This window comes from Cnephaeus nilssonii, assembly GCF_951640355.1.
Source record: "Cnephaeus nilssonii genome assembly, chromosome: 3".
NCBI lineage: Eukaryota > Metazoa > Chordata > Mammalia > Chiroptera > Vespertilionidae > Cnephaeus > Cnephaeus nilssonii.
In genome coordinates, this window is record NC_137074.1 from 97678546 (window position 1) to 97699951 (window position 21406).

At 37.7% G+C, this 21406-nt stretch overlaps 1 protein-coding gene across 1 annotated transcript in view; it reads right to left on the bottom strand.

Annotated features, from left to right (window-relative positions):
* The window catches only part of ROBO2 (roundabout guidance receptor 2), a gene marked incomplete at its 3' end in the record, with an annotated part of 701349 nt that overhangs the window by 168135 nt on the left and 511808 nt on the right, over positions 1-21406 (bottom strand). The window contains exon 5 of the mRNA XM_079766360.1: positions 21061-21199. Coding sequence (XP_079622486.1) covers positions 21061-21199 — 139 coding nt within the window. The remainder of the gene's footprint in view (positions 1-21060; positions 21200-21406) is intronic.

Consider the following 21406-nt stretch of genomic DNA (forward strand, 5'->3'; position numbering starts at 1 on the left):
GGGCAGGCGGAAAGCTTGGCTTCCTCCATTGCCAGGGAAACCCAAGCCTCCCTCCTGCTCTCTCCGTGGCCGCAGCCATCTTGGTTGGGTTTATTTGCATATTCGCTCCTGATTGGCTGGTGGGTGTGGCTTGTGGGCATGGCTTGTGGGTGTAGCGGAGGTACAGTAAATTTGCATATTACTCTTTTATTAGATAGGATATATATAATTGCTTCAATTAGTTCAGAATTGTTCATACATTTACATGATTATTTTACAATAATTATTTACTATTGAAAGTATTACATATGTCCCCTTTTTCCCCCATTGACCTTGTCCAGACTGCTCCTGCCCCTTCCCCCCACACAAGGCCTTCAGCACCCTATTGTCTGTGTCCATAGGTTATGCATATATGCATGCAAGGTCTTTGGTTGATCACCTCCCACCTGCCCACCCTTCCCTACCTTTCCTCTGAAATTCTGTATTCTGTTCCCTGCTTCCAGTCTCTGGATCCACTAGGTTCATCAGTTTATTTTGTTAATTAGATTCCACATATGAGTGCAATCATGTGATACTTGTCTTTCTCTGACTTATTTCACTGAGCATGATACTCTCTAGGTCCTTCCATGCTGTCTCAAAGGGTAAGAGATTCTTCATTTTTACTGCTGCATAGTATTCAATGGTATAAATGTACCACAGTTTTTTATCCACCCATCTACTGATGGCACTTTGGGATGTTTTCAGATCTTAGCTATTGTAAATTGTGCTGCTATGAACATAAGGGTGCATACATTCATTCTGATTGATGCTTTGGATGTCTTAGGATATATAGTATTCCCAGAAGTGGGATCACTGGATCAAATGGCAGATCCATATTTAATTTTTTGAGGAAACTTCATACCGTTTTCCATAATAGTTGCACCAGTCTGCATTCTCACCAGCAGTGTCCTAGGGTTCCCCTTTTTCCACATCCTAGCCAGCACTTGTCATTTGTCGATTTGTTGATGATAGCCATTCTGAGGTGAGAGATGGTACCTCATTGTCCTTTTGATTTGCATCTCTCATATGATTAGTGACTTTGAGCATTTTTTCATATGTCTCTTGACCATGTGTATGTCCTCTTTAAGAAGTGTCTATTTAGGTCCTTTGCCCATTTTTTAATTGGATTCTTTGTCTTCCTTTTGTTAAGTTGTATGAGTTCATTATGTATTTTAGATATTAACCCTTTATCAGATGTATCATTGCCAAATATGTCCTCCCATACAGTTGGCTCTCTTTTTGTTTTGTTGACAGTTTCTTCTGCTGTGCAGAAGTTTTTTATTTTGATATATAGTAGTCCCATTTGTTTATTTTCTGCTTAGTTTCCTTTGCCTTAGGAGATGTATCTGTAAACACATTGCTACGAGAGATGTCTGAGATTTGGCTGCCTATGGTTTTTTCTACGCTTTTTATGGTTTCATGACTTACACTTAAGTGTTTTATCCATTTTGAGTTTATTCTTGTGTATGGTGTAAGTTGGTTGTCTAATTTCATTTTTTGCATATATCTGTCCAATTTTTCAACACCATTTATTGTAGAGACTGTCTTGACTCCATTGTATGCTCTTGCCTCCTTTGTCAAATATTAATTGAGCATAATGGCTTGGGTCAATTTCTGGGTTCTCTGTTCTGTTACTTTGCTCTATATGTCCTTGTGCTAGTACGAGGCTGTTTGATTATGGTGGCTTCGAAGTATAACTTGAAATATGGTATTGTGATCCTTCCAACTTTGTTTTTCTTTCTCAAAATTGCTGCAGCTATTCGAAGTTTTTTTTGATTCCATATACAAATACTCCAAATTTTTGGAGTATTTGTTCTAGATCTGTGAAATATGCTGTTGATATTTTAATAGGGATTGCATTGAATCTGTAGATTGCCTTGGGTAGTATGAACATTTTGATGATGTTAAGTCTATCAATCCATGAACATATTCTTCCACTTGATTATATCTTCTTTTATCTCCTTTTCAACGTCTTGTAGTTTTCTGAGTATAGGTCTTTTGCATCTTTGGTTAAGTTTATTCCTAAGTATCTTAATTTTTTTTGTTGAAATGGTAAATAGGATTGTTTTTTTAGTTTCTCTTTCTGACAATTCACTATTGGTATATAAAAAAGCCATTGATTTTTGGGTGTTGATTTTTTTATCCTGCTACATTGCCAAATTCATTTATTAAATCTAGTAGTTTTTTGGTAAAGTTTTTAGGGTTTTCTATTTACAATATTATGTCATCTGTGAATAATGAGAGTTTTACTTCCTCCTTTCCCATTTGGATGCCTTTTATTTCTTCTTCATGTCTGATTGCTGTGGCTAGGACTTCCAGTACTATGTTGAATAAGAGTGGTGAAAGTGGACATCCTGTCTTGTTTCTGTTATTATGGGAATGCTTTTAGTTTTTGCCCATTAAGTATGATATGGCCTGTAGGTATGTTGTATATGGTCTTTATCATGTTGAGATATACTCCCTGTATTCCCACTTTGCTGAGATTTTTTTTATCTAAAATGGATGTTTGATTTAGTCCAGTGCTTTTTCTGCATCTATTGATATGATCGTGTGATTTTTGTCTTTCAATTTGTTTATGTGATGTATCATTGATTTGTGAATATTGTACCAGCCTTGCATCTCTGGAATAAATTCCACTTGGTCATTGTGGATGGTCTTTCTAATATATTGCTGGATGTGATTTGCTAATATTTTTTGATGATTTTAGCATCTATGTTCATTAGGGATATTGGCCTATAATTCTCTTTCTTTGTAGTGTCCTTATCTGGTTTTGGAATTAGGATAATTCTGGCCTCATAAAAAGAGTTTGGAAGTGTTCCTTTCTCTTGGATTTTCTGATATAGTTTGAAGAGTATAGGTATTAGTTCTTCTTTGAATGTTTGGTAAAACTCCCCTGTGAAGTCATCCGGTCCTGGGCTTTTGTTTGCTGGTAGTTTTTTTATTACTGCTTGCATTTCATCAGTTATTAATGGTCTATTCATGTTTACTAATTTCTCCTGATTAAATTTTGGGAGATTGTAATTTTCTAAGAATTTGTCTAGTCCATCCACATTGTCCAGCTTGTTGGCATATAGTAGTTCATAGTATTTTCTTACAATCCTTTGTATTTCTATGGTGTCAGTGGTTCCTTCTCCACTTTCATTTCTGATTTTATTTATTTGTATCCTTTCTCTTTGTTTCTTGATGATCCTCCTAATGGTTTATCAATTTTTTTTAATCCTTTCAAAGAACCAGCTCTTGGTTTCATTGATTTTTTTGTATTATTATTATTTTTTAGTCTCTATGTTATTTATTTCTGCTCTAATCTTTATTTATTTCCTTCCTTTTACTCACTCTGGGCTTTTCTTTTTCCTATCTTCTTAGTTATTTAAATTGTGGGGTTAAATAGTTTATTGCTGATTTTTCTTGTTTTATGAGGTAGGCCTGTAGTGCTTTGAACTTCCCTCTCAGAATGGCTTTTGCTGTGTCCCAGAGATTTTGGGCTGTCATGTGTTCATTTTCATTTGTTTGCAGGAAATTTTTTATTTATTTCTTGATCTCATTTGTAACCTATTCATTGTTTAATAGCTTGCTGTTTAGCCTCCATGTGTTTGAATGTTTTTGGGTGTTTCTACTGTAGTTGATTTCTAATTTTATTTCACTGTGATCTGAGAAGATGCTTGATATGATTTCAATCTTCTTGAACTTGTAAAGACTTGTTTTGTGTCATAACATGTGGTCTATCTTTGTGAATGATCCATGTGCACTTGAGAAGAATGTATATTCTGCTGGTTTGGGGTGAAATATTCTATAAATGTCTAGTAAATCCATCTGTTCCTTTAGAATCACTTAGAGTGTGTCCAAAGTGTGTCCTTTAGATTCACTGTTTCCTTGTTAATTTTTTGTCTGGAAGATCTATACAGTGAAGTCAGAAGATGTTAAAATCCCCTACTATGACTGTATTGTTGTCAATCTCTCACTTAAAGTCCACTAGACTTTTTTTTATATATTTATATTTAGGTGCTCCTATATTGGTTGCATATATGTTTACCAGGGTTATATCCTTTTGTTGGATCAATCCCTCTAGTATTATGTAGTGATCTTTGTTGTGTCTTGTGATGGCCTTCATTTTAAAGTCTATTTTGTCAGATGTGAGTATTGTTATTCTAGCTTTTTTTTTTCTTTTCCATTTGCATGGGGAAATTTTTTTTTTAATCCCTTCACTCTCAATCTGTTTGCATCTTTTGTTCTGAGGTGGGTCTCTTGTAGACAGCACATAGTTGGGTTATGTTTTTGTATCCATTCAGCTATCCTTTTCGGAATTCCTTTTGACTGGAGCATTTAATCCATTTACATTTAGGGTTATTATTGATAGGTACTTATTTAGTGACATTTTAATTCTGTACGTGTAGGTTTCTCTCTCTATTTCTTCTTCTCATTACAGCAGTCCCTTTAGCATTTTGTGTAATGCTGGCTTGGTGGTGATGTACTCCTTTAGCCTTTTTTTTTTTTTTTTTTTTGGTCTGTGAAGCTCTTTATTTGACCTTCTATTTTGAATGATAGCCTTGCTGGATATAGTAAACTTGGTTTCAGATCCTTGCTTTCCATTACCTTGAGTACTTCATGAAATTCCCTTCTGGCCTGTAGAATTCCTGATGAGAAATCAGGTGCCATCTTTATGGGAACTCCTTTGTAGGTGCATGGGTCTGTTTGGGTTCTTCTTGTTTGGGGTTCTCTGTGCCTCCTGAACTTGTGTGACTTTTTCCTTTACCAGGTTTGGGAAGTTTTCTGCCATTATTCCCTCAAACACATTCTCTACCCCTTTTTCCCTTTCTGCCTCTTCTGGCACACCTGCTATTCTAATATTGTTATGTTTCACATTATCCCACAGCTCCCTTAAGCTGTCCTCCTGTTTTTTAATTGTTTTTCTCTTGTTTCTCTGATTAAGTGATTTTTTTTTCAACCCTGTCTTCTAATTCACTGATTCGATCCACAGCTTCCCCTAATCTGCTGTGTATTCCTTCCAATGTGTTTTTTGTGTTATGTCACTCTTCATTTCTGACTGTTCTTTTTTCATAGTTACTATATCTTTTTTCATGCTATTGAGCATCTTTACCATCATTACTCTGAACTCTTTTTCAGATAAATTTCTTATCTTTGCTTCATTTATCTCTTTTTCTGGAGAATTCTCTTGTTCTTTCATTTGGGGGTTGTTTCTTGGTCTCCTCATTTTGGCTCTCTGTTTGGATTTGTGACTGTATTAGGTAGATCCTCTATGCCTCTCAATCTCTAGTGTAGAACAGTGTCAATCTCAGTTTCTGACTAAGTAGATCAGGCAAAGATTCAAAAGTTCCAGAGACGACCTCTGCCTACAGACTGAAAGGATTCTGACTTGAATTGTCTCCAGCCAATTATCTTCAGGTGTGGCAAGAGTTTTTTCAACAAGGTGGGGCCCTTGCTTCTGCCTGGAAACTAACTGTTATTTTTAGTCTCTTAAGTGGCGTCAGGGCAAGGTGTTTTCCAATAGTCTTCCCCCCAGGCAAGGCAAATGTCTGTGTGGGAAAGATGTCCTCCACTGGGTAAGGGAATGACTCAGCACAGGAAACTGAGGGGGGAGAGGGTGTGACGGGGGGGAGGTTTGCCATCTCACTGATACCCCTTTCTAGATAAGGCAATAAAAAAAGACTATTATCTTCGAAGTCTGATTTTTTAACTATATTCAATTATTTCAGGTGAGTGATGCCCAGGCTTATCTTTTCCACTAAATAAGGGATTCTTGACCTCAGTACTGCTGACATTTAGGAACAGATTATTTATTTTTTTAAATATTTTTTATTGATTTTTTTACAAAGAGGAAGGGAGAGGGAGTTAGAAACATCGATGAGAGAGAAACATCGATCAGCTGCCTCCTGCACACCCCCTACTGGGGATGTGCCTGCAACCAAGGTACATGCCCTTGACCAAAATCGAATCTGGGACCTTTGAGTCCGCAGGCTGATGCTCTATCCACTGAGCCAAACCGGTTAGGGCTGGGAACAGATTATTACTTGCTATGGAACTTGTCCTGTGTATACTTAGTCTCTCCCCAGTGGATGACAGTAGCACCTGATCCCCAAATGTGGTGACTGACAATGTCTCCAGTTATTGCCATAAGTCTCTCTGGGGGTGGGAGTAGCAAAATTAGCTCCTGACAAGAAGCACTGCCCTAAATGTATATCTGGTGAGCACCACATTCCAGACAGAGTACTGGATATTTGAGATTAAAGATAAATATGGAAAAAATTATTGAAGATACAGAAATAAATAATTGTTCAGGATACAGAAATAAAATAAATAATTTTAGCACTATTTTCTCTTAATTACATGGAGATACAAAAAATAAAATAACCAATGGTTGTAGAGGGAATGAAGGGTGTCCCAGGTTCAAAACGAGGAATGAACAAGGGTTTGAATCCAGCTTTGCTAACCTCGGATCCTGTGATCTTAAGTATGTTGCTATTGTTTCTAAGCTTTAATTCCTCCTCTGTTAAAGAATGGATTCATACTTTAAGGTTGTTGGAAAGATTAATTATAAGCCATGTAAATGCCTAGCATGAAACTAGTGGTCCTCAAGAAAATTACAGTTTTGTTATTCTGTTAATAGTATGTCCTTTAAAATGATTATTTCAGTGTACTCATAGTTAAGAGAGTGGACTTCAGGGCTAAAATGCTTGGATTCAAATCTCTCTCTACCACTTAAATTTGCACCTTAGATTCTTCATTTGTAAAATAAGGATTGTAAGAGAAACTTTCAAAAAAGCAATTGTGAAGATTAAGTCAAGTTGCATGTGAAGCACTTATAGGTATTAGCTATTTCTTCCATAGTTAATCAATTTTAAGATATACATGGTTCATATTTCAAAATCTCTGAAATTAGAAATCATTCTTCATAGATGGCATATCACAGTTGATTTGCCATTTTTTTTCTCCTTAACTATAAGAAAACATACTGTAGTATCCCACAAAGAACTCTGAATTGGATTCAGTGACATGATATTATTATATGTTTAAAAATAATTAGGCTAAACAAATCTTGTATTTCTCTCTTTATTAAATACAACACCTTTCATCCAGGCACTTAAATGATAAACTTCAGTATAACTTTTAACCTCTTTTTTTCACATAAACCCTGATATGCAATCAATTTCCACCTACAAAATAAAGCTTTCCATTGTACTGCCATTTGAATTATTAAGCATGATTGTATATTCACAGGAAATGTCCCAATGCCATTCCCTAACTACCTTTTAAGTAATGTTCTAATATGTGTGTCTACCTCCAAACTTTCTCAACTCCAACCTAAACTGTATGTAAATATGAGATTCAATTTTCTAAACATAGAGGCAAAGATACATTTCTATTCAATGTGCTTCTTGAATTCCCATTCTATAGTGTGTTCAGTGTAAACACTTGGAATTAGAGGCTTTCATAATAAAGCCTCAGCTAACCTTGCTGCCCCTAAGTGCCACTCCGCTACGGTGAAGGCAAACTGAACCACTAATCACTGGCTTACAGATTCCATCACTGAAGCATTTTCCTCTTGCTTCCCTCTCTGTCTCTTTACACAGTCTTCTCTGCAGTTCCACTTACAGGAATTCTCCTTTCCAGACCCATCTCCAGGTCACATGGGACTAAAGTTGCTTTTGTTTCCTAAAACCCAGAAGAGTCTTGTATATCACAGTTTCAATGTAGTTTGCCTTATTTAATAATTAAGGGAATATGTATTTCATACCCTATCCTAAAATACTCCAGAACATAAAAAAAAAATCTTTCTTATGTGTTGCAATATCAATACATAAAAACGCCTAGTAAATATGTCTAATTATTTTGAAGTAACCCTTGAAATATAATATTAATTTGAGATAATTGACATCTTACTACAAATTATGTGGTAATTGTGGGTTGAAAAGCTATTATGGTAACTTTTGTGATTGTAACAGTCTTGCTAATAACAATGATCAGCAATATTTCTACATTGAGTTCTTGTCACATGATGATTCACCTTTTCAGAAGGGACTTCTGGTATTTTAATTTTTTGGTAAGTGCCCCTAGGGCAACTCCCACCTCTAAATATGGCCTTTTAGAATGAAGCACCAATGAGTTAATATTATGTAACAAATGAAGTAGAGTTCACCAATAATTGATTCTACTGTATGGAGAGTGGTACATTCTTACGATACTTTGAAAGTACTTGTTCTCTTTACTTTTATCTTTGACAATTGTATCTTCTTCACACATTAACTAATATATAAACCTCATCCATCATGCCATTGTAATACTGAGTCTCAAATTATTCTCTGAGTTGTTTTTTTTTTTTTTTCATAACAGTTGACTAGAATAGCTGGGCTGAACAGCAACTTTGCAAAAAGAAATAATAATAATAATAATACCACCACATTGGTAGAAAATATGAAGCTTGGAACTCAGCCCTGCCTACCAGTTCATAAGTGTTCATACAATTGTTTATAATCAAATACTATCAAGAAAATGTAAAACAACACTCTCAGTAAATTCAACTGTGCTATGAGCACTGTTAGGCAACAAAGATAAAAAAGAGAAATTAAATTATCATGCCCTAAAAGATTTCATAGTTCTAGATTAGTGGTTCTCAACCTTTCTAATGCTGCGACACTTTAATACAGTTCCTCATGTTGTGGTGACCCCCAACCATAAAATTATTTTCATTGCTACTTCATAACTCTAATTTTGCTACTGTTATGAATCGTAATGTAAATATCTCTGTTTTCTGATGGTCTTAGGCGACCCTGCTAGTGGTTCTCAACCTGTGCGTCGCGACCCACAGGTTGAAAACCGCTGCTGTAGAGCCTAAGACCATCGGAAAACACAGATATTTACATTACGATTCATAACAGTAGCAAAATTACAGTTATGTAGTAGCAACAAAAATAATTTTATGGTTGGGGGTCACCACAACATGAGGAACTGTATTAAAGGGTCGTGGCATTAGAAAGGTTGAGAACCACTGTTCTAGATTTATATACTAACTAGAGGCCCATTGCATGAATTCATGCATGGCTGGAGTCCGGCCGGCCCACCCTGATGGGGGCCGATTGGGCTGGGCCGGTCGGGGGTGAGGAGGAGAAATAAGAGGTTGGCTGGTCATCCCCTCCTCCAATTGGGGTGGAGGTGGCTGATTGGGGATGGTGATAGCCAGGGGGAGGGACTACGGGAGGTTGGCAGGCTGGCCCCGGCCCTGATCCAGCCAGGGGGCGGGGCAGCCCCCCAATCGGGCTGGTTGGCCGGCTGCAGTGCACCTCATAGCAACCAGTCATTCCGGCATTCTGGTCACTTGGCTTTTATATATATAGATACTGTTAAATTCTCTCAGCCAGCATTTTTTTAGCTTCTGAAATATTTTTATTTCCAGATTCAATGTTAAGGAGAAGAGCATATGAACATATTAAGTTAAAATATTCTATAAGGATAAATATAGAATTGTTTTGAACTTTGTTTTAATAAGCAGTGGAAAATAATACTAAATTTTTAAAACATGCAAACTGATTTATATGCTATAATAAATTTATACATGCTAAGTGCCATTATGATAAATATTATAAAATCTTTAATGTATACTTTATTACACAGATGTATTTTGTACTCTCTGATAGATGTAACTCATCCAGGCAAGCATTTACTAAGCTGTTCTTTCCTAAACTTTAATCCCAACTGAAGAATGGAAAAGAACTGTCCCTACCCAGTGCCATTAGTAGTGTTCTAAAGTACGAATTTTGCCATACTTACTATATTTGTGTTCTTTTTTTCTCATTTATAATACAAGGAGAATAATAGCATTTACATAAGTTTTCCTACGGATAAATACATTACTATAAATTGCCTAGAGTGTATCTGGTATTGACTAAGTACTATGTAATCTATATATATAAAAGCCAAGCGTCCGGAATGACAGACCGACCAGTCGCTATGACGTGCACTGCAGTGGCCAACCAGCCCGATCAGGGCCCCGATCACCACTCCCCAACCTTCCACAGACCCTCCCCCCACCCGGTCTGGCCCCCGATAGGCCCTCCTCACCCCAATCGGGGGCAGGGCCGAATGGCCAATCACTTGCGGACCCTCCCTCTTGCTGGCCTGGCCCCAATCGCGGTGGGACCCCACCTGTGCATGAATTCGTGCACCAGGCCTCTAGTCCTATATAATAAAAGTGTAGTATGCAAATTGTCGCCTTGACCAGGAGTTTGACCTGGGGGCGGGCCGGCCTGGGGAAGGGAGGGAGGCCCTGGCTGGCAGCTGGCAGCATCTAGGGACCCTACCACTGCACAAAATTTCATGCACTGGGCCTCTAGTATATTTATAAAAAAGAAAAATACAATAAAAACAACTCTTGAATAAGTACTAGATTTTTTTCTATAAAAACCTAAATAAACATTCAGGGTTATTTTTTTTTAATTAAAAATATTTCTCTGTATATCTGACAAGCTGTTTACAAAACATAAAAATTAATTTTCATTAGTAATGGGCTTATGTGTAATTTTAATTTCCCTTTTAGGCCCATCTGTCTCAATTTGCTGTGTTTTTTATACTCCTATAAAATGTATTATCATACTTTTTAATACAAGTTGATACCATTCATAGAATTTCATAATTTAAAATCACCATAGAAGCCATCCAACTGAACTCACACATTTTGCAGATATGGACTCTGGTACTCAAACATGTAAATTGCTTAAAATAACATGGCAAATTTTGGCAGATTTGGGATAAGAATGCTGATCTCCTAAATTCCATTTACCTTGCAGTCCCACATTACAATTCAACTTAATCTGAATAACAACAAAACGAATCAGAAATATATCTTAAGGGTGATTAAAAATTATCTAAGTGATTCTCACCACAAATTCTCTTGTGAAAAGAAGGATCGGTGTTAATATAGTCAATTAAAAAACATTTTCCTTTTTAAAATTTGTTTATAGTAAAGGTAAAAATCTAGGTAGGAGAATGTCTTCAATGGTAAATGTACAGTATAGCCACCTGTGGGATATGGTGTGACATGTGACTATCTCCTTTTAAGCCTTTGGCTTTTCCTACAGTTTGGGTTAAGGAAAATGCTACCCTAGACCAACCTCAACCTCGCTGAATGCTCTAACATGTAACATGGCCAGGTCCCAACTTCTCACATGTAACATGCCACACGCCATAGCTCCTATGTGGGACAATACCCACATGCCAATGACAGGTGGCACTTAGGCAGATCCTTTTGCTCTGCAAACTGACACCTGGTCTTGGTTCTGCTCTCACACAACACAAGAGCTGCCAGTTAATGGGCAGGAAAGCATCTTTGACTTCAAGGTATTTCCTATTCCAAGTGCGTCCCAGCTTGTTAGCTGACCACTGGCCAGAGCCCAAATTGGATGCCAGTTCCTGCATTGTTTCTGAGCTGAGATTCTCAACAGATGGGCCAGTGTAGTCACAGGACAAGGCAACGTGCACTCCCCATGCTAGGTGGCAATTAGTTTTGTGTTAACAGAAACTATTAGCACCTATTTGATGAAAACATAGAAAAAAGCACCACTTTGGCATCCTTCTAAAAGTTGCTAATTAATCTTGTTTGTAAACAAAATCTGTATCTTCTGCCTCCAACACAGTAACTTTGACCTGATTCAAGTTTAGATTTTCAAAATGCCAAGCCAGTTTGTGTGGCTTATGAAATTGGTCTAAAAATTACTCTTAACACTAATGCTATAATAGTATGTTTGTAAAGTTATTCATTCATGACTGATTATCTAATTTTTTTTTAAATCCTCATCTGAGAATATGTTTTTATTGATGTTTAGAGAGAGAAAGGGACAGGGAGAGAGGGGGCGGGGAGGGGAAGAGAGAGAGAGAGGCATCATTCAGTTGCTTCCTGAACTTGCACCGCCTGGGGATCAAACCCACAACCTGGTATGTACCCTGGGGGAGAATCAAACTCACAACCTTAGGTACATGGGTCGACATTCCAATCAACCAGCCACCCGGCCAGGGCTGATTATTTAAAATTTTGTCTAAAATATAAAATTTCTAAGTGGCTCAAGTCCATAAGTAATAATCATGTAATTAGGAAGCCCATTAGTTTCAGATGCAGGTTTCATGTTGGACAGGTCCTAAATAAAGTCCTGACCCAGAATGTATTAATGTATGACTATGGAAACTTCTTTAAGCTTCTGTTTCCATATCCCTTAAATGAGACTAATATTATGCTAGAACAGTATTCTTTAAAATAAAGGAATTAATGCATGCAAAACGCATTTAGAAGAGTGCATGGCAAACTAAATCCTGCAAAAACTGCTTGCTTTTGTCATTACATAATCTTCTTATAAAAGCAGTGGTTTGCTTATTACCAGCAGACAAACAATACATTATAATGTGTGAAATTTGAGGGTCCCAGCCCAGACGTCTTTTTGCACTGGGGCTGGGATACAATATCTGGATCATGGACAATCTCCCAGAGGTAGGAAAATAGGTGTTAACTCCCAGGCTTGGCAAACTGTCTCGCAAAATTTATAAATAAATCTAGGTGGTTTAAAAGAAAAAGTTATATTTATTAAATCAATTTCTTTGGAAATCAATTGGCAAAAAATAGTATCCATAAAAACTGTATACTCTATATTTTTCAGTCTTAACTATATTTTCCTTGTAAAAAATATATATATATTACATGCCACCAGTCAGTTAAATTTATAAAACTGGAACACCTGTTATGTGCATCCATCTTAAAGTGTTTATAGTGCTTTGAATTAGTTATATCACTTTAATAACCCTTTGAGTTAGAATAGATGGCATAATTATTCACCCTGTACAAATGTGCCAGAACATAGGTTAATCACTAGTCCTGTCGCATCGCTGGTCCATATCAACAGGATGTAAAACATGAAAGGCTTAAATAGCTTCTCCAAGGTTACACTCTTAGAGAGCGGTAGAGAAATCTGTCAAACATCATTTCCAGAACATGGGAGTGTAACTAAAAGGATAAATGATCAAAAAGTGTCAAAACAAGGCTAAAGTCTAACATTCCTGGCAATGGCCTAAATAGTCTTTGTGTTAGTGATAGCTGTATGTACACATCTCACAGCAATTGTCCAGGCAGTTCTGTATTTTTTCAGACAGAAATGGCTAAGACATCGGTGTCACGGAAAAATCATGGAATATTCAGTAACTCTTTTCTTTATATGTCTGAATCTTAAGGACTGATCCACTTTTCAGGTGTCACATATACAATATATATATATATATATATATATTGCTTTTCACTTGCTCTCAGTTATTTTTTTTTCCCTTCTTTTTCAAAACCCATTTTAATTGACCAATCTCGACCAGCCAACCTAATCAGCATGGTTATTTATCAGGAGCCCAAATCACCACATGTCCTTGAAGCCCACACTGTGTGTGGGGAAGCTGATCGCCTCCGCAGGGTGGCTGAGCACCTGTTCAGCATTTCTGCATCCCAGCACAGGCTCTAAACAATGGCGCTTCCACTCAATTAACACAAGAACATTCTCCAGGGCAAAGTGGGAAGAGCCACTTAGTGTAAAAAAGGGAATTATAAGTGGTTCTATTCAGTTCCTTTTCTTAAGGATCATGTATTTAGGTGAATCTCACATTTCATTCAACTAAGAACTCTAAAAAGTCTCTCTTAAAATAGACTTGTACTTTAGAAAAAGGAAATTATCAGTTGGTCCAGGAAAATTGATAGAATTTTACACTATATATCTTGAAATTCTTATTCTCCAGTTTCTTTTATATTTTTATGAAATATTCATGAATTATATTCACTGTGTATAAGCCATCTACTGCATTTAGAATTTGTAGGCATATGTAGGAATGTAAATGGCATATTTTATTTCCGCTTTTCTCTGACAAGCTATTATGAACATTCCTTTCTGTACTCGAAATCCTTACTAAGGAAGTTGGTATCACTTTAGAATTAGTTTAGAACTTACATAAAAATGATATAAGAAATATCATGGAACTAACTAGTCATGATATACTGAAAATCACATGATTGATGAAGATTGTTAAATTTCCTGTCTACAGGCTTTTAAAAAGACTGCTAATAATTAACTAAAATGCAAACTGCACTGACAAGCCCAAATAAGAAACTGCAATTAGATTGATCACACTACTTCTCACCTATATTCTGAGAAGGGAAATTATTATTCTCTTTCTTAATATTAGATTGAACAAAATATTGTATTATTGCTATATTTCAATTTTATTTTTATTTATTTGATTGTAACTTTATTGCATTTTGTTTCCTTTATCTCAATATAATATGGTATTTTCAATACAGCTTCAGCACATCTGTGTATATGTATAAGTATGTATTTTTTATTTTGGTATAACAATACTACACAAGATCCCTATGCTATCATGGGACATGACATAAGATAGTAATTTGAGCCAGTTATTAAAAATTCTGGCAACTTCTCTTAAATGAAACACTATATGAAAAGATGTGCTTGATCATCATAAGAGTATTAATTAGCAAAAAGCACTAAGTTTGCTTGAAAAAGAAAGATGTGGTACCCAAGGAAGAAACTAGGAAATTACTTCAGTTTTGACTTTCTGTAATGTATTCAGTATGTAAATGTTTTTCTACATCACCCAATCTGATTAACTATGATAAAAATATAGAATTATTAACAGCATATTTCCTTTATTGGGAATGACTTTTTTTTTTTACAGACTAGCAATGAACATTACAAACATAGTAATGAATGTAAGTAAATGCAAAAATGCATCTTCTGCGATCTGAACTATGCTTTAAGAAAGTTAATATGCTTCTAAAAAGCATAAGCATTATGAACTCTGAAATGTAAATCCCCTTATCTCCTCATTTTGTTCACTGCACCCACTTTATTTTCATATCCTATCTAATAATAGACAAATATGCAAATTGACCATACCTCTGACACACCAACAAGCCACGCCCACCATCCAATCAGAGCGAGTATGCAAATTAACCCAAACCAAGATGGCTACAGCCACAGAGAGCAAGGTTTCCTAGGTAACAGAGGAAGCCAAGCTTTCTGCCTGCCCTTGCCAGGCCTAAGCCTCCACTCAAGCTACAAAGTTTCAATTATAGAAGGTAAACAAATTCAAACAAATGGCAACAGAATGGAGCTTGAGAGAGCAGGCCAGGGTTGCCGCCAGCAACAGGGGAAGCAAAGCTTTCCGCACACCCTGGCCAGGCCCACCTGCTTAAGGCAACAAAGTTTCAATTATAACCCCAACACAAATGGCTACCGGCCGGCCTCGGAGGGAGCCCCAGGCTTGGCTCTGCTCCAGGCTACAAAGTTTCAATTGTAGAAGGAAAATAAATTCCAGATACCAGGGCCTCCATTTGGGTTGCCAGGGGGCGTGGCCAGCCTGAAAACCACCACAGGCCCCTCGCTCAGGCCGCCCCACACCCCAAGGGAAACCCCACCTGATCAGGGACACCCTTCAGGGCAAACCAGCTGGCCCCCACCCCTGTACCAGGCCTCTATCCTATCTAATAAAAGAGTAATATGCAGATTGATCATCACTGCAACACACAATATAGCTGCCCCCATGTGGTCAAAGATCCTGCCCCCATGTGGACACAAGATGGCCACCACAAGATGGCCAGCAGGAGAGGGCAGTTGGGAGGCACCCGGCCTGCAAGGGAGGGCAGTTGAGAGGGACCAGGCCTGCAAGGGAGGGCAGTTGGAGGTGATCAACCCTGCAGGAGAGGGCAGTTAGGGGTGACCAGACCGGCAGAGGAGGGAAGTTGGGGGCAAACAGGCTGGCAGCAGAGTGGTTAGGGGGTGATAGGCTGGCAGGCAGAAGCGGTTAGGGGCAATCAGGAAGGCAGGCAGGCAAGCAGTTGGGAGCTAGTAGTCCTGGATTGTGAGAGGGATGTCCGACTGCCCGTTTAGGCCCGATCCCGGGATCGGGCTTAAACGGGCAGTCGGACATCCCTCAAGGGGTCCCATATTGGAGAGGGTACAGGCTGGGCTGAGGGACAACCCCGCTCCATGCACGAATTTCGTGCACCGGGCCTCTAGTTGGTTTATAAAATGCTTGTCACTAAGATGAGTCTGTGTCGGTTTATTTGAGCACACATATAGACATCTGGAAAAAAGATACTGATACTTGACACAGTCATAAAAATAAATATGTTTTTCTTTCTGAAATCTTCAACTGTGAAATAGTAATACCTTTAAAAGTTTCTGCAAACAATTAATATTTTAATGATAACATATATGAAATGAAGGCTCCTTACTATTTTGTCCCTTTGCCATATGCTTATTATTTCTAAATAAATAATAAATTTTCCTGGTTGGTCATCAGAATTATTGTTAGCCTTGGTAACTAATACTCTTCCCACTTCACCGAAATATTCATCTAATCAAAAAACTGTCTTTAATATTAATCATCTAAGGTATGTTATAATTTTATTAAAAATAGTTAATGAGAAAAGTTAAGAGCTTAAGGTTAAATCAAAGAGGCACATGGGTACTACTTAAAAATATTTTTGTGAAAAGGAAAAAAATATTCCCTTAATTCAACTCTGGTTCCTGAAAGGTTGGCACAAATAACTTCTGTATTGAAGGTTTAAATAGCTATCACAGCATTTCATATATTTAAACTTGAATTGAAAAGCTTTTCTTGTCTCCAAAAGAAAAATAGTCACATATTACTTACATAGTAATTACAGGCTATGCAGCTGCCCTACAAAGCTTTACTATAAATGTGTTAAGCATGAACCACTACACAAACCTTATTCAAATTGCTTCAAATGTTATGCCAAATAAATGTCAGCCTCCACACCACTCCACTACAATTGCTTACACAAGAACAATGGCCATCTCCCTAGTCTGAAATCTAAATAATGTAATAGAATCAATGTTGCTCATTTAGGCTATGGTTGGTTAAAAGTCATTACTGTTATTCCTCACCAGTAAAGAGGTCTCTTTCCCTTCGTTATGCATAAGTGAAGCTTATGCTAATGCATCCGAATGTAAGAAAGAATACGCTCCTTTGACATAGCATTTAAAGATTGAGAATTCTAGGAAACGTATATGCCATCTATTATGATAAAAATACTAACCTTAATTTCTATATCTCACTGATCCTTGCTTTAAGCCCTTCTAAAATACAATTTAAAGCTTACACAGCATTTCCATTTGCTTATTACTTCAAAAATATTTATCTGGTCACACAAAACTCTGTAATACTCTCTTACCAGTAACACAAAATTTAAGAGTCTGAACCTATGAAGACGTTTTAAAGGGAGTAGTAGAGGTAAGATTGCTCAAAGTTTCAACCTTATCTTTAGAGGACTATATATCACATATTCTAGACATAGTTTTAACACTGTTGTTGATTTGTATGCATTACTTGAACTTTGTAGCAAATGAACTTGGCAAGGTTTTGAATAGCAACTAAAGTTGTCAGATTTATGACCTAACATCTAGAACAGTGATTTTCAACCTTTTTCCATCTCATGGCATACAAACTAATGACTAAAATTCTGTGGCACACCAAAGTAGATATTATGTTTTTGCCTCTATGACAAAAAAATATGTATAATTTTGAATTTTTCCACATAGCCAGCTATTGTTGTGTTGGCTGTTGTCGTTTTTTTATTTGACAATCTAAGGGGAAAGAGGTCAGTGGCCCTGACTAAACGGTCAGGTATTGCATGTTTTAAAAATCCTTGGGGCATATGGGTTGAAAATTGCTGACCCCTATATTGATCAGGGAACAAATCAAACTGCTCTTAAATTTTAATGCAAAGACATATACCCATTAAAATGCAAAGACATATACTGATTAAAATGCTCTACACTATTATCTCTATTTGTAAAACTTTTGCTAACTGGACAATGTTTAAGAATTAAAAATGGCAGGATCACCATGCTGATATGATGTCACCCTTTATATCACATAAACCTGATATCAAGTGATGATATTCTCTGTGACTTTCTTCCTAAAATTCCACAAACCCAGTTTAATCATGAGAAAACACTAGGCAAAACCAAGTTTCTGGAATGTTCTACAGGATACCTGGCCAGTACACCTTAAGCCAGTCAAGGTCATAAAAACAAGGAAACACTGAGAACCTGTCACAGACCAGAGGAAACTGGGAAAACATGCCAATTAAATGCCATAGCCTATGACATCCAACTGAACAAAATCTAGACTGAATCCTGGAACAGAAGGAAGACATTAATGAAACACTGGTGAAGTCAAAATAATGTAAAAAAAAACAACCATAATATATATTAGCATTTGTTAATTAGGAGTTGGAAGAATTTCATAGTAATTAATAATGTTAACAATAGGGGAAACTAGGTATAGGGTACATGGAAATTATCTGTACTATCTTTGTAACTTTTCTACAAATCCAAAATTATCCCAAAATGAAAGCATTTTTATTGTTATTTGTTAAGTCATTTTGAACAAGGCTATTTATTTCCAGTAAATAAAAATTGACCTTCATTTAGAGTCAGCTAAATTTTGTTTTATAATTAATCTCTTAATCCCAAATCTTATATCACATCAACATTTTAAAATTATACATTAAGTGCTCTCAAATTTGAGAAACAGTACTGATTACACGTGGCAGATGTACACAAACAACTAAACTCCACAAATGCTTAATCCTTTTAAACCTGCTCTTCCATTGATAAGGCTTGAGGAGCCTCACATTCACAGACTTCACCTGACAACAATCCTTTAAAACTAGATATCTGACAGCAAAGTGACAAAAGACACATAGAAGCAACTTTCCCTACTATTTAGCTGAAAAATTAACTGAATTAAATATTTCACTTGTCTTATTCTCATAGTTTCCAAAGAACCTCTCATTATTTAAAATGTTTGGTTGATTTGAAGCTAGTGCTGTTGATGATATGACTTTAGAAAGTATAACATCATAGACCTCGGGATATATAACATTGAAATACTGAAATGAGTATATAAATTCAGGACAGTATTGATAGCAATGTCAGTGAAAATACATAAAAGGCAAATGACTTCCATGAAATCATGTTTAATTTAATTGAATGAAAACTAATTTATTGTTTTAGGGGGAAAAAAGAAAAAAAAGCAGGGAGTGAAATTTTATGATTATAGAAGATGTGATGGATTTAGTTTTAGAAGGTAGGACTAAGAGAAACGCAAAACAAATCTTAAAGCTAGACTTGCTCATTATATAGAAAAAAACACTTAAATGATTTATCTATATGCTAGTATATAAAAGCCTAAGTGATTGGCCGACCAGCCGACCTTTTGACCATCCAAACAGTAGTTATGACACACACTGACCACCAGGGGGCATACACTCAATGCAGGAATTGCCGAGCTGTGGTGACTTGGTACCTGCGGTTCTCAGGTGACGCACTTGAAACCAGAGAGGAGGGAGCCTGATTCCAGGGTGCGTCACCCGAGAACCACTCTCTCGCAATCTGGGATCCCTTGGGGGATGTTGGAGAGCCGGTTTTGGCCCGATCCCTGCAGGCCAGGCTGAGAGACCCCACTGATGCATGAATCCATGTACTAGGCCTCTAGTTTGATCATAAAAGACAAAATCTTGGAAATGTCTAGACAAAAATACCCTACCTAATAATAGAGTAATATGCAAATTGACAGTACCTTCGCTACACCCACCAGCCACATCCACCAGCCACGCCCACCAGGAAACTGTCGCAGGGACGCGGGGTGCGGAAAGCCTCGGGCGGAGGCTTTCCCGGCCTTGGGCACCAGCGGGGAGCCTGCATGGATTGCAAGCAACCACTGCAGGTCGGCTCCTGCGATCCGTAGCAGGGAGGCTGGGGTGCAGCCAAGCCCGAGGCCGCCGCCCGGGGCCAAGCCCCGACCCTGAAAGAAGGCAGAAGGCGGTGGCCACAGCCAAGGCCTGGGTCCCCGGTGCTGGCAGAAAACTGGTGCAGGCAGCCAGGTGAATGAAGGTCTATTGCACGAATCTTCGTGCAAACAGGCTGCTAGTTTAATAATATTTTATAAAATACTAGAGGCCGAGTGCAGAAAATTTGTGCACTTGGTGGGGGGGGGGTCCCTCAGCCCGGCCTGCATCTTCTAGCTGTCTGAGAACCCTCAGGGGATATCCGACTGATGGCTTAGGCCCACTCCCCTAAGCTGGCAATAGGACATCCTTAGCGCTGCCGCGGAGGTGGAAGAGGCTTCCACCACTGCCACTGCTGCACTCACCAGCCGTGAGTCCATTTTCTGGCTAAGTGGCGTTCTCCCTGTGGGAGCACACTGACCACCAGGAGCAGCTCCTGTACTGAGCGTCTGCCTCCTGGCGGTCAGTGCACGTCACAGCAACCAGTCGTTCTGCCATTCGGTCAATTTGCATATTAGCCTTTTATTATATAGGATGACAAGAATTTTTAACTTAACCTAGAGTGTTGAAAGATTGGGTTTTGGGGTTTACTGGTAGTAATAAGAATAAGAGAAGAAATGGAGAAGAAATTCTCCATGAAGATATGGCAAGTGAGAAAGTGACACAGAGTCCCTAAGTGAAAAATTCCCTATGTGGACAGTGATGTCAACTACTTGCTGCCCCTTCAGAATGTGTTAAACAAGATATCTCCTTTACTCCAGACCTTACAGCCAGCTATATTCAGTAGCCTTTTGTTAGCGATGCTCTGGGCAACAAAGGAAGGCAGCCAGTGTCCAGTGTGTCTGCAGCATCAGGGCAACAGAGCAGTAGCTGCAGAAAGCAAGTGGAATGGTAGTCAAGTGTTGAGCAGTGGTAGAATGGCAGACCTATCAGGGATCATGAAGAAGAAAGCATCTCAGGAATCCTTGATATTCAAGGGTGATAGATGAAGTGGAGGATCAGCCTGGAAGACTTAAGTGCATGAAACAGCAGCTATGTGGCTTGCATGTGTAAAAATCAGGTATGTGAAAATAATGCACCAAAATCTAAAGTGTTTGGTGGTGCAATCGGGGTGTTTTTTCTTTCTAATTACTCACTGATTATCTAACAATTTTCCATGTATGTGATGTTTTTACCTTCCTCTTGGTAAGTCTGCATCATCCTTCTTCCACCGCACAGTTGGTTGAGGATCTCCCTGGACTTGACAACGAAATTCAACTGATTCTTCTTCCAGCACCACTTGGTTAATTGGTCTCCTGAGAAATGTGGGTCGTTCTTAGGAGAAAAAAAAAAAAGTAAAATAAAATAAATATACTGCATACTATAAGTACATTCTGGAAAAAGCATAGAAAATTGTGAAAAATTGTGGTTTATTTTTGGTACATAGGTACTTAACTATATTTCAGCTATGTCTTCATACTTACAAATACAATGTAATAGAATAAAATAAAATATTTTGAAATGCAGAAAGAGCTATGCTTT